The sequence below is a fragment of the Podarcis erhardii genome (assembly GCF_964252035.2).
Source record: "Podarcis erhardii genome assembly, chromosome: 7".
NCBI classification, from domain to species: Eukaryota; Metazoa; Chordata; class Lepidosauria; order Squamata; family Lacertidae; genus Podarcis; species Podarcis erhardii.
Window position 1 is genome coordinate 3,195,083 of NC_138511.1, and position 27,318 is coordinate 3,222,400.

The window sequence follows — 27,318 nt, forward strand, 5'->3', positions numbered from 1 at the left end:
GCTGCGTTAGCCAATTTCCCCACAGGAATCTGGTTTGTCACTGGGAGAAGAGAACGCTGGATGAGATGGCCCTTTGGTCCAATCCAGCAGGGCTCTCCTTAGGGACACCCGTTGTAATAGCAGAACCTCCTTGCCCAGGAGCAGTCTACCTCTGAATACCGGGTGATGGCGAACAGCAACTGTAGAGTTGCACTCGTGCCCTGCTTCCAACCCTCCCGCAAGCACAGGACGCTGGATTCGATGGGCCACTGGTCAGATCAAGCTGAAGGCACTTATTACGATATGATACGATAATCTTTGTTGTCATTGTCCCATACAGAACAACCAAATTGAAAAATCTACATAAGACATTCAAAACCCAACAAGCCTGCTATCCCAGCTATCCCAACCTGGCAAGCCTGGTATTTTATAAGACATCTGAAGGCAGCCCTGTTTAGGGAAGTTTTTAATGTTTGATGTTTTATTGTTTTTTTAATAATTTGTTGGGAGCCGCCCAGAGTGGCTGGGGAAACCCAGCCAGATGGGCGGGGTATAAATAAATTAGTAGGAGGAGGAGGAGGCAAGGGACTGGCCCCCATGGGGGTGAGAGCATTCTGTCCCAGCAGGAGGTGGTCCAGATTCCTGCATTGCGGGGGGGGGGGGGTTTGAATTAGATGACTCTTGGGGTCCCTTCCTACTTCACAGTTCTATGAATCTGTGATTATAAGACCCCCTCACTATGCAGTGCAGAGACTTATCATCATCATCATCATCGAATTGTAGAGTTGTAAAGGATCCCAAAGGGTCATCCAGCCTGACCCCCTACAAGACAGGAATCACAGCTCAGGAATCCCCAAAAGATGGCCATCCAACATCAGTTTAAAAACCTCTGATGAAGGAGAGTCCGCCACCTACCAAGGGACTGTTCCACTGTTGAATGGCTCTTATTAAGGCTAACTAAAATCAATCATAAGCTAAAAACACCTGTCAACGTTTTTACACGTCTGGATAAGCAATTGCATTTAAAAAAATGTTTTTAGCAGGCGCCAAATAGAGTACAGTGAAGGCACCCAACTGATGTCAGTACGTAGGGGGTTGCAAAGTGTCGGTGCTGCCACACTCAAAGACGGGATTTCTTACAAAGTAAAATGTGGCACCTGAGAAGCAGTGCCAGTTCCTTAGCAGTTCATGGGCTTCTCTGACCCCCACTGATGCCTAGGGGTGCCATCTCCTAAGGAAAGGAGAAGGTGAGAAACAACGCTCTGGTTTCTGTCACAGGAGGAAGGAGAGAGCGCCAAAGCGAAGGACTTCATCAGCCTCGGGCTGAAGGACGGGCACCTGGTGTTCAGGTGAGGGAAGGCCGCATAAGAGCTCACGCTATTGGTTGCTCTGCATTGCGGCTCCGGGGTGGCCAGTGTGGTGTAGTGGTTAAGAGCGGTAGACTCGTAATCTGGGGAACTGGGTTTGCGTCTCCGCTCCTCCACATGCAGCTGCTGGGTGACCTTGGTCTAGTCACACTTCTCTGAAGTCTCTCAGCCCCACTCACCTCACAGAGTGTTTGTTGTGGGGGACGAAGGGAAAGGAGATTATTAGCCGCTTTGAGACTCCTTAGGGCAGTGATAAAGCGGGATATCAAATCCAAACTCTTCTTCTTCTTCTTCTCTGACACTGACCGTGTGTTTCCTGCAGTTACCAGCTAGGAAGCAGAGAAGTGAACATCCTGTCCGAAGACCCATTTGATGATGGAGAATGGCACACAGTGACAGCCATCTGGTGAGACGAGTGTGGAGAGATGTGGCTTGGGACCCCCCTAGTTTGACAAGCCCAAGCGTTGTCAAGGCCCTGTTTCCTGAACAAGGCGGGTTGAGGAACAATTTGTTTGCTTCTGGGGCTGGGGATGCTGTCCCAGCCCTTGAAGCTGGGCCAGAAACTCCAGTGGGTACAGAATGCCGCGGTGAGGCTCCTTACGGGGCCCTCGCCACGGGATCACATTCATCCAGTGCTTTACCAGCTGCACTGGCTCCCGGTGGAGTACAGGGTCAGGTTTAAGGTGCTGGTTTTGACCTTTAAATCCCTACACGGCCTTGGACCCACATACCTACAGGACCGCCTCTCCTGGTATGTCCCACGGAAGATCTTACGGTCTTCAAATAAAAACATCTTGAAGGTCCCAGGCCACAGAGAGGTTAGGCTGGCCTCAACCAGAGCCAGGGCTTTTTCGGCTGTGGCTCTCATCTGGTGGAACGCTCTGCCACAAGAGACTAGGGCCTTGCGGGACTTAACATCTTTCCGCAGGGCCTGCAAGACAGAGCTGTTCCAGCTGGTCTTTGGTTTGGACTCAGTCTGACCCTTATGTTTCCCTCCCCTTATGGTTTTGATCCATGGGCTATTTTTAAAATGAGGCTGCATTTTAAATTGCATTTTAACCTGTATTTTAAATTCCCCCCCCCCCCCCGCATTATGTTTTTATTGTAATTTTACTGGTGTTAGCCGCCCTGAGCCCGGCTCAGGCCGGGGAGGGTGGGGTATAAATAAATTATTATTATTATTATTATTATTATTATTATTATTATTATTATTATTATTATTTTGATCCACGTGAGGATTCCCCTGTGGAATATCCTTGGACCACATTTCCAATTCTGTTCTCACGGGCAGATGACAAGCACTTCCTTATCCATGCTCATCCTCTCCAATCGAACCAACCTCACTCAAAAACACCTTAGTCCTTCTGACACACTTTCCCATTCCTCCCCCAGGGAAGGGAAAAGAGGCTTCCTTCAAGTTGACGGCGAGGAGATGGTAGCTGGGGAATCTCCTGGCAAGAACGTCATGGTGAATACCAAAGGTCGAATTTATATAGGTAAGCGCCTTCGTCTCAACAAAGCCGGACCACTTTCAGGGCACTTTGGGTGTATGGGCTCATGAGGGATTCACACTTCCCCTTTTCGTTTAGTTTTCGGCAGCCCTCATCAACTGAATAGGTTTTCTTCTTCTTCTTCTGTTATGTTTCACTCGGGGGTACAGCCATGAGGTGGGAACAGGCCAGAGAATCATAGAATTGTAGAGTTGGAAGGGACCACAAGGAACATCTAGTCCAGCGGTTCTCAACCAGTGGGTCCCCAGATGTTGTTGGACTACAACTCCCATGATCCCTGAGCTCTGGCCTTGTTAGCTAGGGGTGATGGGAGTTGTAGTTCAACAACATCTGGGGACCCACAGGTTGAGAAAGGCTGATCTAGTCCAACCCCATACAATGCAGGACCCGTTTGCCTCAATGTAAGACTCGAACTTGTGACTCTCATGCTCTACTGAGTGGTGATGGCCACGGCAGCAGCTTCTGCCAAGATCTTGCCAAGATCTCACAAGATCTTGCTGGAACCCACTGTCGGCACCACCACTTTGCAGGTGATGCCGCAGAACCCAGGTCAGGGCGCCGGCAGTGTGAAAGCACCTTCCAATTTCGCCTAAGGCAACAGAACAGGATGTGTCCTCCATGCAGGAGGGCATTGCTTTTCATGTTTCCTTTCAACGCTGATTGCCACACTGGTTGCTGCCTGACTTCTAGAGCTTTTCCATGCAAATGGTGTAAAATTCACAAGTGCCGCACGACAACTTTGTGGCAACAGCCCTCCTGAATTTGGGAAGGTTGTTCAAAGGACCCTCATCCTCAAAGCTTTACACTTCAGTCTGGACTGTGTCAATGTCTTGTCACTTTCAGAGCACCCTCAGGGCCACCCCTCCCTACAAGATGTTCCTGGGTGGACATTATCAATTGGCTAAGCAATGCTTCTTCAGGAACGCCTCCTACAAATGGTTTATTGAATATTTACAGATAAATCATAAACAGATAAGAACATTGGCGGGATTATTGTAATAACCTGCAGTTTCATAAGAGTATATATTTAAAGAAGATAAATAAATTAAAGTTACTGTCAAATTAAGTTACCGTATAAGCCGCACCCAAATATAAGCCACACCTTTAAACTTTAAACTGTGATCACCAATAGTCAGCATGGATTTCTGAAAAATAAGTCATGTCAGACTAACCTGATCTCGTTTTTTGACAGAATTACAAGCCTGGTAGATGAAGGGAACGCAGTGGATGTAGCCTACCTTGATTTCAGCAAGGCATTTGACAAGGTGCCCCATGATATTCTTGTAAAGAAGCTGGTAAAATGCAGACTTGACAATGCTACCACTCAGTGGATTTGTAACTGGCTGTCTGACCGAACCCAAAGGGTGCTCATCAATGGTTCCTCTTCATCCTGGAGAAGAGTGACTAGTGGGGTGCCACAGAGTTCTGTCTTGGGCCCGGTCTTATTCAACATCTTTATCAACGACTTGGATGATGGACTCAAGGGCATCCTGATCAAATTTGCAGATGACACCAAACTGGGAGGGGTGGCTAACACCCCAGAGGACAGGATCACACTTCAAAACGACCTGGACAGATTAGAGAACTGGGCCAAAACAAACAAGATGAATTTTAATAGGGAAAAATGTAAAGTAGTGCACTTGGGCAAAAAAAATGAGAGGCATAAATACAAGATGGGTGACACCTGGCTTGAGAGCAGTACATGTGAAAAGGATCTAGGAGTCTTGGGTGACCACAAACTTGACATGAGCCAACAGTGTGACGCGGCAGCTAAAAAAGCCAATGCAATTCTGGGCTGCATCAATAGGAGTATTGCATCTAGATCAAGGGAAGTAATAGTGCCACTGTATTCTGCTCTGGTCAGACCTCACCTGGAGTACTGTGTCCAGTTCTGGGCACCACAGTTCAAGAAGGACACTGACAAACTGGAACGTGTCCAGAGGAGGGCAACCAAAATGGTCAAAGGCCTGGAAACGATGCCTTATGAAGAACGGCTAAAGGAGCTGGGCATGTTTAGCCTGGAGAAGAGGAGGTTAAGGGGTGATATGATAGCCATGTTCAAATATATAAAAGGATGTCACATAGAGGAGGGAGAAAGGTTGTTTTCTGCTGCTCCAGAGAAGCGGACACAGAGCAATGGTTCCAAACTACAAGAAAAAAGATTCCACCTAAACATTAGGAAGAACTTCCTGACAGTAAGAGCTGTTTGACAGTGGAATTTGCTGCCAAGGAGTGTGGTGGAGTCTCCTTCTTTGGAGGTCTTTAAGCAGAGGCTTGACAACCATATGTCAGGAGTGCTCTGATGGTGTTTCCTGCTTGGCAGGGGGTTGGACTCGATGGCCCTTGTGGTCTCTTCCAACTCTATGATTCTATGATTCTATGGTGTATGACACGAGAACTCGTGCACATCCTGAATGCTGGAAGATTTGGCCCCTATCTGGACAGGGATAGCCTAACTACTGTTGTCTGTGCTCTGGTAACTTCAAGGTTATATTACTGCAATGTGTTATACGTAGGGCTGCCTCTGAAGATGGTTCGGAAACTTCAGCTGGTGCAGAATTTGGCAGCCGGAGCAAGATGGTTTGAGCATATTACACCAATCCTGGTCCGACTGCGCTGGCTACAAATTAGTTTCCTGGCCCAATTCAAAGTCCTGGTTTTGACCTATAAAGCCTTAAATGGCTCAGGACCACAATACCTCAAGGACCGCCTCTTTCCATATGAACTTACCCGGACCCTAGATCATCTTCTGAGGCCCTTCTTTGTGTGCCTCCTCCTTGAGAGGTCCAGAGGGTGGCAACATGAGAACGGGGCCTTCTCTGCAGTGGCTCCCTGTCTGTGGAATGCTCTCCCCAGGGAAGTTCGCCTGGTGCCTTCATTACACACTTTTAGGTGCCAGGCAAAAACTTTCCTCTTTAACCAGGCCTTTGGTTGATCTGTTTGACATCCTATACCCTTTTAAAATGCAGCTCCTTTGGGGGGGGTGTTATTGGGTTGTTTTTATTTTGATTATATATATTGTGGTTTTTATGTTTATCTTTTCTGTGAACCTCCCTGAGACCTCCGGGTATAGGGTGGTATAATAATAATAATAATAATAATAATAGGAAATACTGCTTTACTTAGTGCATAGTTAAACTATGGAACTCCCTCCCACAGAAGGCAGTGATGGCCACCAGTCTAGAAGGCTTTGAAAGAGGATCAGATCAGGCAAATTCATGGAGGTCAGAGGCGGTGAATGCTTAAGAATTCCAGTTGCTCTTGTGCTCTGGTTGCAGGTTTCCCACAGGCATCTTGGCGGCCACTGTGAGAACAGGATGATGGACTAGATGGGCCATTGGCCTGATCCAGCAGGCTATTCTTGTGTTCTTAAATGCATGGTGTGGATGTGAGCATATCTCAAGGCCTGGTGCCAAATGCCTTAGTTTGAAACCACTGAGGAAAGAAGCAGGCATCTCCTGCCACCTTGTGGGAAATCAGCCAGTATACATCTGCCCAGGAGTCAGCCCAGGAGTCAGCAACCTTTTTCAGCCGTGGGCCAGTCCACCATCCCTCAGACCATGTGGTGGGCCGGACTATATTTGGGGGCGGGGAGGAAGAAGAACGAATTCCTATGCCCCACAAATAATCCAGAGATGCATTTTAAATAAAAGGCAACATTCTACAGTGGTACCTCGGGTTACATACGTTAAGGTTACATATGCTTCAGGTTACAGACTCTGCTAACCCAGAAATATTACCTCGGGTTAAGAAATTGCTTCAGGATGAGAACAGAAATCGTGCGGTGGCAGCGGGAGGCCCCATTAGCTAAAATGGTTAAGAACAGTTTCAGATTAAGAACGGATCTCCAGAACGAATTAAGTTCTTAACCCGAGGTACCACTGTACTCATGTAAAAACACCAGGCAGGCCCCACAAATAACCCAGAGATGCATTTTAAATAAAAGGACACATTCTACTCATGAACAAGGGGCATCTAGTCCAATTGCCTGCAAAACAGGAAGCCAATTCAAGAATCCCTTGCAAATGGCCACCCAACCTCTGTATATAAAAAACCTCCAAAGAAGGAGAGTCCACTGTTACGATATAGAAGCAACGCAGCTGCAAACTGATAGGTTGAAAACATCACATAATGGGAATGGTGGGACTGACTGTGGGAAACAGTGGGACAGTCAGTTCACAGGGCAATGCACCGGAATTTGCTCAGAATGTAATTTGAGACCTTCCTCTTGCGTATGCACAGGAAGTATTTGTCACTTGCTGGAAGGAGTTTGAAGTAAACGGACATGTTTTCTGTAGTGCTGAAAAGTCTAAATAAAAGCATGTAAAATAGACGTTTCTGTCTATCTCCTTTCCCTGCCGGGGAGCAGGAGGGAGGGGGTGTGCATCTCCCACGCTGGGAGGTGTCGCCTATTGAGACCTAGCCTGGATCCTGCGGGAACTGCAGACAGGGAGGTCACCGTAGACCAAGCCGGGAGCCCGGGAGAGTTGCCAGCTTCTCCCAAAGAAGGCGTGATTTACAACATCCACCACCTTCTGAGGGCATCTGAATTGATATCCCATCTTTTACTCCAAGGAGCTCAAGACAACATACATAGTTCTCGCCTTCTCATTTAATCCCCACAACCTGGCCCCAGGTCACCCAGTGAGCTGCATAGCTGAGTAAGGAGGTATTTGAACCCTAGTCTCTCCCAGGATTTCCCCTTCTGAGAAACAGCCCTTCACTTCACTCACAGAAGCTGCTCAGTTCTGCTCCTGATGAGCAGTTGCTGGTGTGGTTTTAAAAAAACACAACTGCAAGCATTCTATGATGTCACAGTAGGGGGCTTGCAGGCGCTGGGCAACTGAAGTTGGCATGAGTGTTACACAAATCTGAAGGTGCACACATAGCAGACACACACCCTAGAGAAAAACCAATCCTTCAACATTCAAAAATTATAAAATATTCCCTGAAAAAAAAGACACTTTCTTTGAGTTCACAGAGCAATCCTGAAGCCATCTTGACCCTCTTAATGACCCCAGGTATTTATTCTGCAGTTGAAGGAAAAACCTTTCCCAATACTTCTTTTCACTTACAAATCCTGCAAAACCTATAAGCCTCTCACATAAATAGGGCTAGATCTGTGACAATGGATTCAAGAACTGAGGTATTTACCATTTCAAGGGAACGGCTCAGACTGGCAGGAAAGGGCAACCAGCAAACATTGTCGGGTATCATGACAAGAGACAAGCCAGGAGACAAGACTGCCTCTTTCTGTGATGTATGTCTGATGCTTGTTGGGTGGGTGGGGGTTTTCAACCAGGGTGCTATGGCACCCTTTGGTGCCTTGAATGATGGTCAAGGGTGCTGGGAGCAACACTGGCCTCTGTCCCTCTTTCTCCCCCCATGCCTTCTTGCATCTCTGCCTCCAAAGGTTTGCACAGCTGTTTGTTCCAGCACCCCTGGCTACAAGCTCCCCAGGCGAATGGTGCCTCTGGAGCTAGCTGGCAAGGGGGTACTTCCCTGTGGGGCAGCATGAGGAGGCACCTCTCTTTAGGGAAGGGGCAGCAACTGCGGCTGTCCAGAGGACTCCTAAGGAGAGACGAGAGGAGAAGAAGGAACATTCCACAAAGGAAGGAGTCAGAAAAAGGACAAGAGGCTGCCAGCTCTGCTGGCAAGGGGTGATGTAGCTGGGCTCCTGAGCCTCATAGAAAGAATGTAGTTGGTCAAGAGCGTGGACTCAAAAAAGTCAAAAACCTCTGGGCTAAGGGAAACCCAGCCAGATTGAAGGGGGGGGGGTATAAAAAATAAATTATTATTATTATCAAGTCTTTCAAAGTTGTTACACACACTTGTCTTGGCTCCTCACCTCCATGCAACATGTAAGGTGAGAAACTCTGTCACAACAGTAAAATTAAGATCTGCCTTGCTTTGACTGGTTCCTGCCACTGCTCATTTTTCTCTGACCCATCATGGATTTAGCCCCAACCCCACGAAACTAGTAAGTGAAGGAGGTGGGTCATGGGAACTGAAGCGTACGCTTTCTGCATACGGCACACCCACTGCCAAGCAGCTCCATCTCATCTGCCCCCAACCCCATACCTAAAATAGACCGGGCTCACTGAGTCCTTCCCAGCAATAGAATTAGCCGTTCTGGAAGATTCCTAAAATGTTATTAATCCAGAGTTCAGAGTTAAGAATTCAAAGGCCCCGAATATAAAATAAACGTTCATAAAAGTACACGGCAAACACATAAGTAAGTACAGGGGAGCAATCCTGTCAGCTTCTTTAGGAGACAACAAGAGTCTGCAGGATACAAATAATAGAAAAAGTATTAAACTCTACATTTCAAAGAATATATATATATATATATCACCCTAGCGTTGCATGGCATTAACATTGTTCTAACCACTAGGCCACACGGCCTCTCCTAGAACCTTGGCACTGAGGCCGGGAATTCCATGATCCCAACTGCTGTTGCCTAGCAACGGAGCTTGTGACCGTTTGAGGTTCCTCAGCATCTCGAGGTTGGAGGAGGTGGCCTAAGGATGGCTTCCCGAAGACTCCTGGAGGTAAGCGTAGGTTGCCATGGCCAGGGGACTTCACTCTGGAACCTACTTGTATGAACTTTATTAGCTCTATGAGCTCTGGCCCAATGGTTGCCAGTGGTTTGATTCGAATTAATTTTATAATGAATGATTTTAGAGTGTTGTGTTGTACTGTTTTATTGTTGTTAGGGAGGGTGGGATATAAATAAATATTATTATTATTATTATTGTTATTATTATGGTCACAGACCAGGATAAAAAAAGAAAGAGCATATAAAGTAGCAGTTAGGATTATTTTTTAAAAAACCGATAATTGTTAGAGCAAATGAGGACCAAGAAACAGGCATAGGATAAAACATCTGAATAAAATACAAGATTAAACACGGATAATGGATGGATAAAAACTGATAATTAAAACAGATAAGAACTAAAAAAAACAAAGACAGTTAAAACAACTGTAAGAGCATAAGAACTTAAAAACTCACAGTTAAAACAACTATAAGAGGCTGCAGAGTAGAAGCCTCTGAAATAGAGGACCCTCACAACATTAGAAACTGCTGCGCAAATATGGTTAAAACAGACAATTGAAACAATGTACAACAATAAATTGAGAAATAATTTGTTGTAGTAAAGGGGCTCCGGCCACTCGCCCCTCCCTCACCTGCCCTTACCCTCCAGCTGGGTCAGGTTTCTGGAACGGAGGCCGGCGGCCATTTGCTTTTTGAGAAAACAAAACGCAACAGAAATGGTAATGCTGCCACCACTCCGTCTCAGGGTACCAGGAGGCACAGTCCAAGGGAGAAGACTATGCTCCTTTGTTACCGGTTGCCCCACTCTGCAAGCTGCTTCCGCAAACTTGCAGGCAGAAATTCATCAGGTATAGCGTAACCAAGTACCGCATTTTTCGCTCTCTAGGAAGCACTTTCCCCCCTCCAAAAATGAAGGGGAAATGTGTGTGCGTCCTATGGAGCGAATGTAGGCTCCTTGGCTTCGCGGCAGCGTGCCTGACCTGGAAGCCGGAGGCCTCCAGCTTTGCTAAAGGGGCGCTGCGCCTTCTCCCTCTCTGTGCAGCGCCTCTCCTGAGAGAGAGAGAAGGCGCAGAGCCCCTTGAGCGACGCACCTGTCCTGGAAGCTGGAGGAGGAACAGAAGGGACTCATTCTGTTCCTCCTCCCGCTTCGCAGCGACGCGCCTGTCCAGCGAAGCCCAAGGAGGAACAGAAGGGTCTCCTTCTGTTCTTTCTCCAGCTTCGCTGAAGGGCGCTGCGCCTTCTCCCTCTCTGCGCAACGCCTCACCTGTGAAGGCGCAGCGCCCCTTCAGCGACGTGCCTGTCCTGGCTTCTGCCTTAGCCCTGCGCAGCCTCTTTGGGCAGGGGGAGCCTTCATCCCGCTGCCCTGAAGAGGCTTGGCGCGGTTATCCCAGAAGCCAGAACAGCCGCACGGTATCCCAGAAGCCAGATCCCTCTTGCTGTTCTGGCTTCTGGGCTTCAGAATAATTTTTTCTTGTTTTCCGCCTCCCAAAACTAGGTGCGCCCTATGGTCCGGTGCGCCCTATGGTGTGAAAAATACGGTAGTCAGGCGTTGGACTTAGATTTCCCCTCAGATTGGCACATAAGACAAAAGAAAGCTTCTTTTTTAAAAATTTATTTTAAAAACACAAAGTTAACAAGCTTAAAAAGCAGGCACATCTTTTGTATCTTGCAGGCAGATAAAATAAAAACATTGTTTAGTATAGCTAACTAAGATACTCACTTCTAAGAACAAAGACAGAGATAGGATAGTTTCAAAGTCCTTCAGTAGATCCACATTACAAAGTCAGCAGGAATCTCCATTACAAGGAGACACAAGATGGCTGCCAGCAAAGGTGGTACACTAACAGCCGGGCGAATCGCAGGTTGCAGAGCGCTCTTTCTCAGCCATTCTTAGGATCTTTATTCCCAGGTAATTAAAAGACTGATAACAACACTAGGTGGGTGTGAATAGCTGGAGCCCCAGGTGTCAAGCCCCTAATCAAACTAGAGAACTTCCTTCCTAAGATAACAATTTACACATTTGGAGACTGTCGGTCTGCAGGGTTAAAGCAACAGACCTCTTTCCCATAACTCCTGTGGCTTTTTGATTACCCACCATACTCCGCTCCTTTCTTGACCAAAGTTTGAAATCCTTAACTTCACTACACCCTCCCCTCTAAGATGAAATTACAGTGTTAAGTCCCTAAATTTCATCAAAACAAAGTATGTACAAACTGATGTCAACATTTCCGGCTTGAGTGGTTAAGCAGCCTTTTAAAGAAAAAAATCACTAGCAACACACTCAAGGTAAAGGTACCCCTGCCCGTACGGGCCAGTTGTGTCTGACTCTAGGGTTGTGCGCCCATCTCACTTAAGAGGCCGGGGGCCAGCGCTGTCCGGAGACACTTCTGGGTCACGTAACCAGTGTGACGAAGCTGCTCTGGCGAGCCAGCGCAGCACACGGAAACGCCGTTTACCTTCCCGCCAGTAAGCGGTCCCTATTTATCTACTTGCTCCCGGGGGTGCTTTCGAACTGCTAGGTTGGCAGGCGCTGGGACCGAGCGACGGGAGTGCACCCCGCCGCGGGGATTCAAACCGCCAACCTTTCGATCGGCAAGTCCTAGGCACTGAAGCTTTTACCCACAGTGCCACCCACGTCCCTATGTGGGATGGTCTAAGTTTCTCCTAATCCTATTTGACTGGCATTGGTTTGCATTTCAAAAGGAGGCTGCTGGTCAGGGGCTAGAATCACCCACAAACTTACTAGGGCTTGTGTTAACAACTCAGTGGCTCCCTTGAATTGGTGTAAGAGCCATTCCAGTACACACTGGATTTCTGCTCCCAGGGATTTGATGTTTCACAAGCCCAATCTGAATCCGAAATCATTCACTTCTCCTTGAGCAAACTGACATTTATACATTTTAACGGTCAGGTTTGCATCTTGCAATCGGGCCAAAGCTCTTTGCACCATGCTTAAGGTGTTCTGGCCATGACTTAGAAAAAATTAACTCAACTTCTTCCAATCCCTCCCATCTCCCTCTGAGCATGGACAAAGGATTTTCTAGGAGCTTGCCCAAACCTGGCTGGTCTGACACAAACTCTGGGCTCCTTGAGTAAATCTCAACCAAAATTCCTAACAGATTTTGAACACAGAGGTGGGGTGGGATGGAATCCCAATCAAACCTGAAAACACTTTTCCTCATAACATAACCACACTGTTTCCTAGGACTAAAGTTCTGTAAAAGACCCACCAAATCCCATTTCTTCTCCACACAAACATTTGCATTACAAAACTTTTTGAAAAACAATAAACATATCGACTGGGTCTTTATAGTCCTTGAGCTGTGGATAGAAAAACTCTTTTTTCAGGCACAAAAGGGGTAAACTCTATTGTGCAAAGAGACTTTTCTGCAGTTTCTAAATGACCTAGGAGAGAGTGACCAAATCTCTGCTTTACTTCAAACGCGGCCAAATCTCCCACCATGGCAGAGGACTCAAAACTCTCCACAGTGGCTTGGCTGGGCTGAGCTGGCCCCCCTTTCTCTTCTTGCCTCTCAGCTTTTGGCTGACAGGACACGCTTGCATCTTTCACAGTCTGCGTCGCTAGGGGGGTCATTGCAAGCTGCTGGAAAGAAACTGTAGATTTCAAAACCCCTTCCCCCAAAGTAAGGTTTGCACAAACTTGGGGTTCAGGGACTGGAACAAAGGGATCCCCCATAAAATCCTGGGAGGGAACTGAATCAACAGTTGCAGATTGGGGAATTAAATTTCCACCACTAGGATTACTCTTCCGAAATCGGACTGGTTCAGCTGGGACAAAACTACGTAAGTCTTTTGGCAGAGTCACAATATCAGAGTCTATGCTTCAAAAGGAAGGCACAACAATTTGATGAAGGTGAACACTGGGAGGTGTGCTAGACGCTGAGGTGGGCCAGTTAACACCAGGGGTGGCATATTAAGCCAAGCCTCTTCCCAACCGATTTCTCAGGAACAGCAGTCACAGCAGTTCCAGTGGTTTGGGGAGTTATAGCATCAGGCGCCCAACCTTCACCCCTCCCATCTGGGATAAGGCTTCCGTCAGTCCTCAAACCTTGAGGTGTTGTTCCCCAGTTTCCCATCCCCTGTACCTGGGTGGGTAAGACCTTGATGGAAAAAGAGTTCACCGCAAGTTGTTGTTGGTAAACCTTAAATCCCAAATCGTTCCCCACCAGGACAGGACTTTTGCACACTTCAGGATCATGTACTATAATTAGGTGGTTTCCATAGTACCCCTTATAGGATACTGGAACAATGGCAGTAGGTTGAAAAATCTCATTCACACCATAGGGGCTAATCTTTAAGGGTTTAGCCTGCATCTGTAGGGGCAAAACCAAATCTCTGGACACACTGGTAATGTCAGACCCAGTGTCTCAGAAAGAGTTCACAGCAATTCCGTTGATCTCAGTGGGGGCTGTAAACTTCAAATTAGCCCACTTCAGATGAGGCACACTTGGACCAGCATCAGTACTCACAGGTCCCACAATAACTGCACTTGAAGTGGCTACAGCTGGTTTGGAAGCTATAGCGTCAGGAGCTGCCCCACCCTTCCCCTCCGGACCGAGCTTTCCTCAGTTCCTGATTTTTGCTGTTCCGCTTCCCAATCTTCCTCGGTCAAGCACAGTCTGGAACTCGGAGACAATTTAGCACGTTCCCCACCTGCTGTAGAGGAGTCTTTTGCAGGAGTAGGGGGACCCCTGCTTTGATTTTTAACGGGAGGACCTCCCGCCAGAAGCTGAAGCTGCCGGTCTGTACCCACCAGCCAGTCCCCTGTTGGCCAGATGAGAACGATTTAGTCTAAAAGATTCTGTGAATTCTGTGGCCTCCTCTAAAGATCGTGGACTTTGGTCAGCAACCAAACTCGCAATTTCTGGAGACAGGTGGTGCATAAGTTGCTCTATTAGCATCAGCTGCCTAAGTTCTTCAAAGCCATACACACTTTCGGCTGAAAGCCAAAGTTCAAAGTTCTGGGCCATTTTCGCAGAATACACAGCAATGCTGTCTGAGGGACCAGACTTATCCCCTTTTTGGAAAGCCCTCCGATAGTTCTCAGGATGAAGTCCATGCCTTTGCATGACTAATTTTTTTAAGCGCTCATAGTCATTGATTTGGGATGAGGGGAGATGGCCCATCAATTCGGCCAGGTCTCCACAAATTAGGGAGCAGAAAAATTGGCATGTACATTTTCAGGGACACCCCCATATCTCGGCAGGTTACTTCAAAAAGAGTCAGATAACTCAGAACATCAGTGGGGGGCCCCCTGATATTTCAGAAATGCCCTCCAGTTAAGGTTGCTCAAAGTTAGCCCCGGAGGAGACTGTCTGCGATTTTCTCCTCGTGGCTCCTCGTGACTAGTCATACCTTGGAACAGGATGTCAAGACGCTCGTCCCTCCGGACGCAGGTGTTCCACCGCCCCGTATCCACGTGAGGGTCTAGGGAGAAATTCCTCCTCCTCTGCTGCTGCGTACTGTCGCACTGCTCCACGAGTTTCCCAAGCTCTTACTGGCGAGTAGACCCATCCTGGGCTGGCTGGGCGAACGCCGTCTCACTGTTTTGCAAATGTCACGCAATGGACGCTCTTGACGGTAGTCTCCCACAGACACTTCTTGCAGCTGCTGCAGCAGATCTTGATACTCATAAGCCATCCGGCTGACTCTCGGCCCCATAAGAATGGACTAGCCCATCTTTGGAAACTTATCACGGCACCGGTATCCACCTTGGCCTGGGTTTTGCACCCATTCAACCGCATCGCCCTCTGAAAACTCCATCTCTTTGGGCTCTGCATAAACAAGATAGTTCCCTCTAGGACGTGTGGAGGCCATCCTAGCTTCCACTTCCTCACGTGGTGACAAGAGTTGGTTAACTGGCAGACTTCTGGGTTGGCGCCATCGACTAATGGCGGATTCCCTCCGAGCTCCGGAGGGAATCGGCTCCGCAGGATCGGGTCTTGTCCGCGGTGGCGACGCGGGGACCCTTAAAAATCACAGGCGTGGATGCCTGTGAACGTGGTGACTCGGCGGGCACCATTTGCGCCCCCCCAAACCGCGAGGGAGCCTTTTTAAAGGCTTCGGAACGGGGACGGGGTGCGGCACGGTGCTGTGAGTAGACTGCTCCTTCTGCGGAGTGAAGCCTCAAGCCATTGTCGGAGAGCGCTGACTTTTTCCTTGGAACAATTGGACTTTAAAGTAACAACCCGTGAGTAATACGGAATTTGGAATTTAAAGGAAAATCTTTCTTGAATTAGGAACGAGCGGGGAAGGGTTAAAAAGGTAGTCCGCCCCCCCCCTCTTTGTAAATAATCTAAAGCAAAGAACCTGCTATCTAAGGTCGAGAGAATCCTTTCTTTCTTTTTTAAAAAGACTCCAACCTTCATGGTTTGGCACTATAAGAAACTTTACTGGAGGATAAAAGATTAATTTTGAGAGCTGAAGTTTCACCCCCCCGGACCCGGGAGCGTCCCGCGAGAGAGCCTGAGAATGAACTATTGAAGAGTTTGACAGCTGTCAAATTGGCTGTCAGCAGGCAGATAGAAGAATTTATTGAAAAATACGGCCTACCAAAAATTTCGGAAAAAAACAGGAGGAGTTTGAATGAGAAAATTACAGACCAAGAAATAGAGAGTGCCATTCAGGATATGCAACTAGGGAAATCACCAGGACCAGATGGACTAACTGCGAAATACTATAAAGCACTGAAGGAATGGCTAGTACAACCATTGAAAGAAGTTTGTAACCAAATCTTGGAGGGGAAAAAGGCTCCCGAATCGTGGAAGGAAGCATTCATCTCACTTATACCGAAGACAGAAACTGAGAAACATCAAGTTAAGAACTACCGCCCTATATCACTTTTGAATGTGGATTATAAAATTTTTGCAGACATTTTAGCAAAAAGATTTTAAAAAGTTTTGTTGGAGGAGATTCACGGGGACCAAACAGGCTTTCTACCAGGTAGACAATTGTCAGACAATGTGAGGAACATTATAGACATTTTGGAACTTCTGGAAACTGACATAAATAGAAAGGCTGTTTTGATTTTTGTGGACGCAGAGAAAGCCTTTGACAACATTTGTTGGAGTTTTATGAAGAGGAATCTCCAAGGGATGGGGGTAGGAAAATTTTTTGAAAATGGTATAGGTGCAATATATTCTGAGCAAAAGGCTAAACTAATTGTAAATGGTATGGTTATGGACGAGATTTCAATAGAGAAAGGGACACGACAGGGATGCCCAATATCCCCCCTATTGTTTATATCGGTACTGGAGGTTTTCCTGAACATGATTAGAAGGGACCAGATGGTTAAAGGAATACAAGTCGGAACTAAACAATATAAGTTAAGAGCATTTGCAGATGATCTAGTTTTGACACTACAACAGCCAGAAGCCAGTACAAAAAGAGTTTTGGAACTAATTGAAATATTTGGTCAAGTAGCAGGTTTTAAATTAAACAAACATAAGACAAAAGTCTTGGAAAAAAATCTAACAATGGGGGAAAAAGATAGTTTTCAAAGAGAAACCGGTTTGGAAATTGCAAAAAGAGTAAAATATCTGGGGGTGAACTTAACATCTAAGAATGTGAACTTATTTAAAGATAATTATGAGAAATGTTGGTTGGAAGTGAAGAAAGATTTCGATATATGGTCTAGGCTGAGACTTTCCTTGTTAGGCCGAATTGCTGTTATCAAGATGAATGTATTGCCGAGATTGTTATTTCTGTTCCAGACATTGCAAATTTTAGACAAGATGGATTGTTTCAAGAAGTGGCAGAAAGATATATCTAAATTTGTCTGGCAGGGCAAAAAACCCAGAATAAAATTTAAGATTCTGACCGATGCAAAGGATAGAGGGGGCTTTGCCCTGCCGGACTTAAAACTTTACTATGAAGCAGCAGCTTTCTGCTGGCTGAAACCATGGCTACTTCTTGAGAATACAGATATTCTGGATCTGGAAGGTTATGATAACTTTGGTTGGCATGCATATCTATGGTATGACAAGGTAAAGGTACATAGAAACTTTAAAAACCATATTGTCAGGAAAGCACTGTATAATGTATGGAATAGATATAAAGATTTGTTAGAGAGTAAAACCCCCAGGTGGTTGTCACCAATGGAAGCCAAGGCGGTAAAAAGACTGAACATGGACTCAGATTGGCCAAAATATTGTGAAATTATAGAATATGATGGTGAAAACCTGAAACTACAGAGTTTTGAGAAATTGAAACCTAAAGTCCGAGACTGGTTACATTATTACCAGATTAATGAAACCTTTAAGCAGGACAGGAAACTAGGATTTCAGAAGGAGAGGTCAAAGTTAGAAACAGAATTGCTAGAACCCAATACTAAGAATTTGTCTAGAATGTATAATTTGCTGCTAAAATGGAACACACAGGATGAAACGGTTAAATCAGCTATGATTAAATGGGCACAAGATGTTGGTCATGATATTATGTTTGCTGACTGGGAGCAGTTATGGACCACAGGTATTAAATTTACGGCATGTAGTGCCTTGAAAGAGAATATAATGAAAATGATCTATAGGTGGTACATGACCCCAGTCAAGCTTGCAAAGATATATCATTTGCCCAATAACAATTGCTGGAAGTGTAATGAATGCGAAGGAACTTTTTATCATCTTTGGTGGACCTGCCCGAAGATTAAGGCCTACTGGGAAATGATCTATAATGAAATTAAGAAAATCCTTAAGTGGACATTTATAAAGAAACCAGAGGCTTTTCTCTTGGGCATGGTGGGCCAAACGGTTCCAAAGAAAGATAGAACATTCTTTATGTACGCAACAACAGCAGCAAGAATTCTTTTGGCGAAGTATTGGAAGACTAAAGAAGTACCTACTCTGGAAGAATGGCAGACCAAGGTGACTGAATTCATGGGACTGGCAGAGATGACCGGCAGAATCCGTGACCAGAAGAGAGAGACAGTGGAAGAAGACTGGAAAAAATTCAAAATCTATCTTAAAAATTGTTGCAAAATTTCGGAATGTTAAGATGTCAAGGGATTGGATATAAAGAATTACAGCTGTAAAAATTGAAATTTAGGGGGGAAAAAAGCTTTAAAGAGAATTAAATATAAAAAGGGATGAAGGATTGCTAAAAAAATTTTAAAATAAGGATGCAGTGAAGGGGAGGTTTGGGGAAGTCGTGTTATGTTTGTTTGTTTTTTGTTTATGTTGTAAAATTAATAAAAATTATTTAAAAAAAAAACAAATTGGCTGTCAGCAGGAAAAAGAGAACTTTGTTTTCATCGCTTCTGCTGGTTATATTTGTTACAAATTTGTTGAAAATAAGGAAGGGCTGATACAAACTAACTTGTCTATTGGACTTAAGCTGAAAGACATTAAGGAACTAAAATCCCCCTAGAGGGGGTTTAGGACATTACAAGAATGGCTGGAGGAGGGAAAATCCAGACTGAATTGGATAGAACATTTGTTCTCTTGGGAAAGTTACAAGGTGAAATTGATGTTTTGGCTACAAGCGTCACAACTTTGGTCTTAGCAGCAAACAACATTGTTGAAGCCGATAAGGACTTGAAGCAGGAAGCTCATACAATTGGGCAAATAGAGAAATTTGAGATTTATGAGAATATGGAGAAGGAGACATATGCTGCCCCTGAAGAAAAGGAAGGAGGAACTGTAATTTCGCAGATGTTAAAGGAGAGTTGTAATTGGTGGCCTGACATGAAGGCAACAAAGGAGAATAAAAACTTGATGTGGAAAGCCTGGCCTGAATTGGAGAGCCTAAAATTGAGAAATCTCCTCATGTGGAGATCTGAAGACCGAAGGATTACAAATTTGATTAAGGTGGAAGTTGGAGCTTTGGGGACATTTGGACTTGAAAGGAGCATGAAACAAGATTTGGAGTACCCCATAGGCTCTATTTTTAAGTATGGAGGGCTGACTGGAAAAAATATGGATCCTGTTGGGCCGAAGCCTCTCCGAGATTTGGGGTTTAACATTAAGGACTATCAAAAAGGCGGGCAGAGAGGAACTGAAAGAGATTTAAGAGCCTCGGACGTGAGATCTCCAGGCTAAATAATATATTGAACTGATGAACACTTACAGATAGGTAGCCGTGTTGGTCTGCCATAGTCAAGACAAAATAAAAAAATTCCTTCCAGTAGCACCTTAGCATGCACACGAAAGCTCATACCTAGAACTAACTTAGTTGGTCTTTAAGGTGCTACTGGAAGGAATTATTTTATTTTGTCTTGATGAACACTTGTCGGGGACTGAAACCGGGAAAGGGGTGGGTGGAGTCTGGGAATCCAAAGGGTATATAACTATAACTTGCTTTGTTGTTATTTTGTTTTGCTATCTGTATGGAATTGGGGAAAGCTGTGGAAGGGAAATTCCGGTCGACTTTAGGGAGAATGTTTAAGAATGAGTAACAATGTATAAGTACCGATGTTTAAATTTGGATAAGTTAAAATTGGTTTTTAAAATGGTTTAAATTAAATGAAAATAAGGTAATAAGGATTTGCTGAATTAATAATTCAAATTGGAATACAAGAAGGGGAGGTGAGAGGAGGTCTGAGAATCAAGTTAAATGAAAATAAGTAATTGAAATTTTATGTGTGTGTTTTTAATTGTTTTTTTAAGTTTTGGATTTTTGTATTTCTGTTGTTTTTTGTTTAAATTTGTTTTTATGTGTTTTTTTGAAAATGCTAATAAATATTCATTAAAAAAAAAAAGAGTTGGTTAACTGGTGCCCCCCTCACTCTCTCCAAGTTGCAGAACTCTTGCCCACCCTTCCGAACAGTTCTTAATTCGCTGGCATCCACCAGCTCTCTCTCCGACTCGGGATCTCCCAAAAACCAGGAGGCGGATTCCGCTCTGGGACTTGGAGGTTGGGGGGCGTTGTCTCCGAAGGAAGGGAGCTGCCTTCTCCACCCGGACCCCATTCGTCCACAGTGCGCAAGGTGTATTCCTAGGAAGCCCCGGCTTCCATAATTCCTGACTATCTCTATCCCAAAAAAATAAAACGCCTGTAGTACACAAAAGAAAAAATTGTGCCAATTGAAAATCAAAGTGCCAATTGAAAATCAAAGTGCCTTTTTGCAGGGAAGTTCCATCCCACCGCTGCCACCATGTAGTAAAGGGGCTCCGGCCACTCGCCCCTCCCTCACCTGCCCTTACCCTCCAGCTGGGTCAGGTTTCTGGAATGGAGGCCGGCGGCCATTTACTTTTTGACAAAACAAAACGCAACAGAAATGGTAATGCTGCCACCACTCCGTCTCAGGGCACCAGGAGGCACAGTCCAAGGGAGAAGACTATGCTCCTTTGTTACCGGTTGCCCCACTCTGCAAGCTGCTTCCGCAAACTTGCAGGCAGAAATTCATCAGGTATAGCGTAACCAAGTGGTCAGGCGTTGGACTGAGATTTCCCCTCAGACTGGCACATAAGACAAAAGAAAGTTTCTTTTTTTAAAATTTATTTTAAAAAACACAAAGTTGACATGCTTAAAAAGCAGGCACATCTTTTGTATCTTGCAGGCAGATAAAATAAAAATATTGTTTAGCATAGCTAACTAAGATACTCACTTCTAAGAACAAAGACAGAGATAGGATAGTTTCAAAGTCCTTCAGTAGATCCGCATTACAAAGTCAGCAGGAATCTCCATTACAAGGAGACACAAGATGGCTGCCAGCAAAGGTGGTACACTAACAGCCGGGCGAATCGCAGGTTGCAGAGCGCTCTTTCTCAGCCATTCTTAGGATCTTTATTCCCAGGTAATTAAAAGACTGATAACAACACTAGGTGGGTGTGAATAGCTGGAGCCCCAGGTGTCAAGCCCCCAAATCAAACTAGAGAACTTCCTTCCTAAGATAACAATTTACACATTTGGAGACTGTCGGTCTGCAGGGTTAAAGCAACAGACCTCTTTCCTGTTACAGATAGGTAGCCGTGTTGGTCTGCCATAGTCAAAACAAAATAAAAAAATTCCTTCCAGTAGCACCTTAAAGACCAACTAAGTTAGTTCTAGGTATGAGCTTTCGTGTGCATGCACACTTCTTCAGATACCTGAAGAAGTATCATACCTAGACCTCATACCTAGACCTCTTTCCCATAACTCTTGTGGTTTTTTGATTACCCACAATTACTCCTTTCTTGACCAAAGTTTGAAATCCTTAACTTCACTACAAATGTACAACAATAAACTATCCCAGGGAGTTGACTCAGAGTCAGGGCTTTTCATGGTGGACTATTTTGAGTTGGGCGATGGTCTGCGCCTACAGATCTGTGCACAGAATCTGGCGACCATCCAGGTCATCTTCTGCTCTTTGCCTAACAGCAAAAGGTCAAATTTTTGCTTTTACGGGAGGTCTGCGAGCCTCACCAGTAGGGGATCCATGATCTTACTACAGTGGTGCCTCGCAAGACAAAAAGAATCCGTTCCGCAAGTCTCTTCGTCTAGCGGTTTTTTCGTCTTGCGAAGCAAGCCCATTGACGGCTTAGCGGATTAGCGCTATTAGTGGTTTAGTCTGATCCATTCTTCACATTCTGACGTTCCTGTTTCTCTTTTCTCATGGACAGGGAATTGATTTTGATGAAGATCAAATATCGGAAATCAGCCTGGAAGATGGGGAGGATCTTCCTCCAAGGTAATCCTGTGCTAATCCCCTCCCCCATAATCAATTCCTTTTAAAAAACAACCCGGTCCATTTCTATGGTGGTGGTGCTTGGGGTCTTTGAAGGACGGGAGGCAATAAACCCTTCTGACAAAAGTGCTACTCCTCTCTCCCCTCAGCATCCCAACCACAGCTTCTCCGGATGCGGCTGATCTTCCTCCTGAAAGCGTCAGCAAGGACCGGCTGAAGAACAGATTTATGGATGTCGTCGCAACGATGAAGAATGGGAAGATCCGAAGGAAGGCGCTCCAAGATCTTTCCGCCCTCCTGAAGAAGATCCAGGAATATGTGAGTTGCGTGACGAGTTCCCGCCTCCCCCACGGAAATAAAGACACAGGACACCAGTATTTTAGGTTAATGGGCAAAATTAGGCCACAACTTTATTGATTACAGGAACTGAGCGGTATTGGCTTAGGCATTGGTCCTATCGACTAACCGGCTTCAGCCCGATTGCTAGAAGACCGGCAAGGGTTAACCACCAGGAGGGGGAGTCCTGCTGATGTACATCAACTAGGAGCTCCCCCGGGGTCACCCCTCGAGGGTGTGCCTTAGGCCCTCACCTCCATAGGCTTCGGACAGGGCAATGCCCCACGGAATCCTTTACCGGACTACGCCCCCCCCACTCATTTGCATAACAATACCCTTACCAATGCCTAACCGCCAATGCTGAGGAAGTTGTGATGATTTGCTACGAGGTAGGCAAAAAACCAAATGGCTGGTGCCAATTTGCCAAGCGGGAAAAATTCCTACCAGGCCCCTTGACGGCGACCAACCAAAGTCCATAGCAATGTCAAAGAGCCAAATCTAAAGGGTGGCAGGGTGGGAAAACCGGAGCTGCTGGGGCACTGGGAGAAAAAGGGAAATCCTTTTTTTTTTCTTCAAAAATTACAGAAAAAAGCAAAAGAGAGAGCAACAACAACAACAAAAAAAACATACATAACAGTACATCAAAAAAGGAAGAAAGAAAGAAAAACCACATAAAAACCAATACACCAATAACAATAAAAAAACCCACACACCCAATATTCCATATCTCCATCCTTCATTTACTTGTTTCATCGACCTCCTTGCACCTCCTTTTTTGTATTCTAGTTTAGTTATTTGTTTCAGCAAATTCTTTCCATCTTTCTCAATTTTTATTAAGTAATTTGTCTTAACAGTTTAACCTATTAGTTAACTCAGCAAATCCTTTCCATCTTTCACTATATTGTGTCATTCAATTTACTTTAATTTATTTTAACCTTATCTTACCTTAAAGCTTAAATACCTTAAAGCTTAAAAATTAATATTTATTTGTGCATAATTCCTTATATCATTTCTACTAAAGCCAAATATTTTCATTCCAACATTTTTCCTAATGCTCATTAATTTTACACTAATTCCCAAAATATTTTTTTTTTTTTTTTAAAGTTTTCTTCCAATCTTCCTCCAGCGTCTCTTCTTCCTGGTCTCGGGTTATGTCAGTCCTTACTGTCCATTCCATCTAGTCCATCAACCTGGTAATCTTATGTCTGAGGCTCTTAAGTCTTTTCCATGTCCCTTCTGCAGATCTTCTTCTTGTTTGTACTTGCACTTTACCTTATCTTTTGTTGATCTCTTTCTTAATTTCTTTCCTTTCTCATTGAGGAGTAGGTCTCGGGGATGTTCCAACTCAAAAATATCTCCGTCTCTCCTCAGCAGATCGGCCCATTCCCCACAGTCCCATTCCCCACAGTCAACAGTGTAGTCCAGAAAATATTTAAAGGCATGTTTCAAAGTCCCTCCAAACTTAAGGGCCCCCACAACTCCAGACCCCCCCTGGCCCACTCCAGATTCAACCTTCAACAACAACGGCTTATGCTCCTGTAGGGCCTTGGGCTTCTCCATTTGTATTACTTGAGGTTCAACAGCAACCTCCTCCATTATCTTCTGCGTTTGCACTTGCTCTATCAAATCAGGTTCTTGAGTTGGCTCCTGGATGGTTTCTGTATAAGTATTCGCTGTTTGTCCAAAATTTTTGACTGCAACAGTCATCAAATCCATCTTCTCATGCATCTGCTCCAACAAAGCGCTTGTCTTGCAAAAAGCAAGCACCAAAACTTCTTCCAAACACATTTTTGTTCAAGGTCACAGTCTGTTCCCAGGATCCTAATCACCACAGCTGTAAAGTCCCCAGATTGACTCCAGCAACAATTTAATAAACTCCCTCTAGAGGAGACAATTTCTATTTGTATCCATCTTTTGAAAGCAGATCCAACAAAATAAAGTTACTTTCATTTTTCAATTTTTTTGTTTCTTTTAAATGCGAAAGGCAACATTGGAGACAATTTGTTTCTCTTTAACTATCTGTCAAAGGATGTTCCTTTCGCAGTCAATGAACTTCACAAAAAATCTCTGTCTCTGACACCCCGTTCCCAGGTTTGAGACAGTGGAAATTTATCTTTCTTTACTCTCTCTCCTGCAGGCTTAAACAGTCAAAATTCCCCCTCTTTACTCTTGCTTCCAAGAGGGGTTTAGATGGTTAAAACAGAAGGAATTTTAAACCTTTATGTACAGCTTTCCAGACTTTAGCTTGCACAATTTTTGCTTCAGGCTATTTACAAAAGCGGAAGGCGGACTTCCTGTTTAGGACCTTCCCGCTTGAGTGCCAAATTAAAATGTTTCTTAGCCCAATTTTCTGTTCTACTCACGGGTACTTGTTTAGAGTCCAATTGTCCACAGGAAAAAGTCAGCGCTCTCTGGCAACGGCTGTGCGGCTTCACTCCGTAAAAATAGCGGTCGATTCAAAACACCGCGCCGCTCACCCCACGTCGCTTCGGATCCCCGAAAAAGGGGTTTCCTTGCGTGTGTGGGGGGGGGGGCGCTCCTGGTGTCAGCCGAATCCCACGTTCCCAGGCTTCCTCCGCCTGGGATTTTTAAAGGGTCTCCGCCTTCGCCGCGGCGGCAAGACCCGATTTTCGCGGAGGGGTTCCTCTGGATCAGAGGAATTCCGCCATTGCCAATGGCGCTAACCCGGAAGTCCGAAAAACGGAAATCCTCAGGCGCGCCGGCCCTAAATAGCGCTGGCCACACCTCCCGGGCCAGCCGATTGGCTGGCAAGGGAGGTGACACGCCCAAGGATTCCCTGCTCTTGCGGGGGCTGCAAGCCAGCCCCCGAGTACGTAGGGGGAGGGTATGAAGCCCACAAGCCCACCTCCTCTCCAGCTCAGAAGTGGCGTTACTGAAGGGAAGCATTGCAACCATGCAGGGCTGTCAAGGCCTTCAGGCTGCTGCTTCTGGGCCCACCCTGCAAGGTGCCCAAGGGACAATCAGGCATCCCAGCACATACTCAATTTGGAGAACAGAGCTGGGCCATAGTGAGTAAAATGGCTGAGAAAAGAAGAAAAAAGCAAACATTAGGAAAAGAGGGGTGGGAAGTCAAAAAGAACTGGATTTTTTTCTGTAGAGGATGCTAAATGTTTTGGAATGTTTGGAAAATTTAATAAAAATGTTATAGGAAAAATGGTGATGGGTTGCTTATCAGTCCCTTCTCTGGGTTTCTTCTCAGCCATCGGTAGCGGTTCCTGCACCCTCCTTTGGCCAACTGGTGGCGATTTCCTGCCTTTGTGCATTGGATCCGGACCCGGAGAGCAGGCAGCGGGCAGCAGAGGCTCTCTGCCATCTTCTGCCCATCCTGCGGCACAACGAAGGTAAGTCTAGAAGAATGTATCCCAGCATGGGGTGGGGGTGAGCAAGACCCAAACTAACCCTTTGGCTTTCCTTTGCAGAGATGCTGCCACGAACATCATGGAACCAAACACTTATCACCAGAGCTGAGAAGGTCCTCAGATCCACCGGAGGACCGGTTCCTGAACTGTTCGTGAATAATTGTTACTCTCTTGCCAGGGTAAGTCGCTGTCTCTCAAGCCACGTGTTCTAGGTTCCGCAGAGGCAGCACCTGGGCTTTCTGCTCCCCAGCCCTGCCCTGTGGGCATCTCTGACCTCCCTCTCTTGCTTCAGGTCTTTGGCGCTTTTCTCCCCGCGGAGCAGCTCTTGGAGGCCATGTGCTTCCTGGCTAGAGACCTGGTTGTCGAGAGCAGCTTCAACCCACTGGATATCTCCCACTTACTGCAAGAATTCATCAAGCAGTTTGGCGGCACAAAAGTGGAGGTAAGGCATCTGCAAAGGTAGGAGAGAAGAAGATTCTCTGCTTTGGTGTAGGGGAGGCCACCTCATGCCATTGGGTGGCCAGGACACATGTTAGTTGAGAGGGGCCTGGCAATGTCAGGACAAGAACCGCAGCCAAGGGTCCTGAGAAACATGGATTCAGGGATGGGGAATCCTCCTCCTTCTGGGAGTAGACTGGCAAGCTTCTTCTCTTGGCCCACAATGGATAGGGGAACTGGCGCCCTGGAGCTGCCTGGGTTCAATACTTCCAAGGACCCTGAGTGGTACCTTGGAAGGAAGATGGCTGTGGTGGCACAGGTCAAGGGTCCCTCTTTCAATGAGGGATGGAGGGATCCACCTGCAGACAGCCCCACTTCCTTGTACTCTCCAAGCAACTCTCTCCTTTTCTCTGACAGGTGAAGGTGCTGCTGGAGGCCTTCTATAAGATCAGCCAGGGGCCTACAGTGCAAGGCAGAAGCATGGCCGTCTTCGCTTTGTCCATCTTGTCGCACCACCACCTGGTGACAGTGGTTGAATATCTCCTCCAGTTTCCTTTCGGGTATGGAGCCCTCCAGGTTCTACTGGGCTAAGGGGGAGGTTGGCAAGCTGCAGGGCTTGCTCAGAAAGCCCTTGCTGCCATTTCCTCTCTCTGGAGCATGGCAGCAAGCAGAAGACTTGAAGCTGACCATTGCTCTTGTTTTTGCATTCACAGAGACTGCGAGAGAGTGTGGAAGGAGGTGTTAGCATCGGCCGACCCACAACAACTGATCGATCTTACGGCCAAGCAGCTTTACGAAAGCCCCTTGGCGGAATCTGCCACCGAAGTGGTAAGGACCACCTGCTTTCTGGCTTCCTTCTTCCTAGGATAATATCTAGGGATTCCTGTATTCTGCAGAAAAGCAGGGAAAGTGACTTGCACCCCTCTCTCTTCCAGCAACATCTCACCAGCCTGTTGCACGCCATCCTCAGGATGGAGGACTACAAGGCAGCTGTGCGCCAGAACTTCCCACAGCTGCTCATCGCTCTCCTGGGGATGGTTATGAACTTCCATTACGACCAGGAATTCCTCGGGTGAGTAGTGTGTTGCAAAGGGACCAATGGAGTCCTTTCCCCTTCAGCCTCGGGGGG

The 27,318-nt window shown here is 46.0% G+C and overlaps 1 protein-coding gene and 2 long non-coding RNA genes across 4 annotated transcripts in view; all 3 read left to right on the top strand.

The window, feature by feature from the left end:
- The window catches only part of LOC309347177 (maestro heat-like repeat family member 5), a gene marked incomplete at its 3' end in the record, with an annotated part of 142,448 nt that overhangs the window by 112,985 nt on the left and 2,145 nt on the right, over nt 1-27,318 (top strand). The window contains exons 2-9 of the mRNA XM_081871515.1: nt 21,971-22,038; nt 22,185-22,353; nt 25,592-25,733; nt 25,812-25,930; nt 26,044-26,193; nt 26,607-26,749; nt 26,903-27,017; nt 27,125-27,261. Of these exons, the coding sequence (XP_081727641.1) occupies nt 21,971-22,038; nt 22,185-22,353; nt 25,592-25,733; nt 25,812-25,930; nt 26,044-26,193; nt 26,607-26,749; nt 26,903-27,017; nt 27,125-27,261 (1,043 nt within the window). The remainder of the gene's footprint in view (nt 1-21,970; nt 22,039-22,184; nt 22,354-25,591; nt 25,734-25,811; nt 25,931-26,043; nt 26,194-26,606; nt 26,750-26,902; nt 27,018-27,124; nt 27,262-27,318) is intronic.
- On the top strand, nt 43-3,897 carry LOC309346404. 2 transcript variants are annotated; one of them, XR_014158614.1, is made up of 3 exons: nt 43-1,328; nt 1,669-1,837; nt 2,739-3,897. It is a non-coding gene; the product is annotated as an uncharacterized lncRNA (long non-coding RNA). The 2 variants fall into 2 exon arrangements; XR_014158615.1 differs by having other exon boundaries at nt 1,669-1,752.
- Nucleotides 5,244-7,190, top strand: LOC309346416. Its single transcript, XR_014158629.1, has 2 exons — nt 5,244-6,220; nt 6,262-7,190. It is a non-coding gene; the product is annotated as an uncharacterized lncRNA (long non-coding RNA).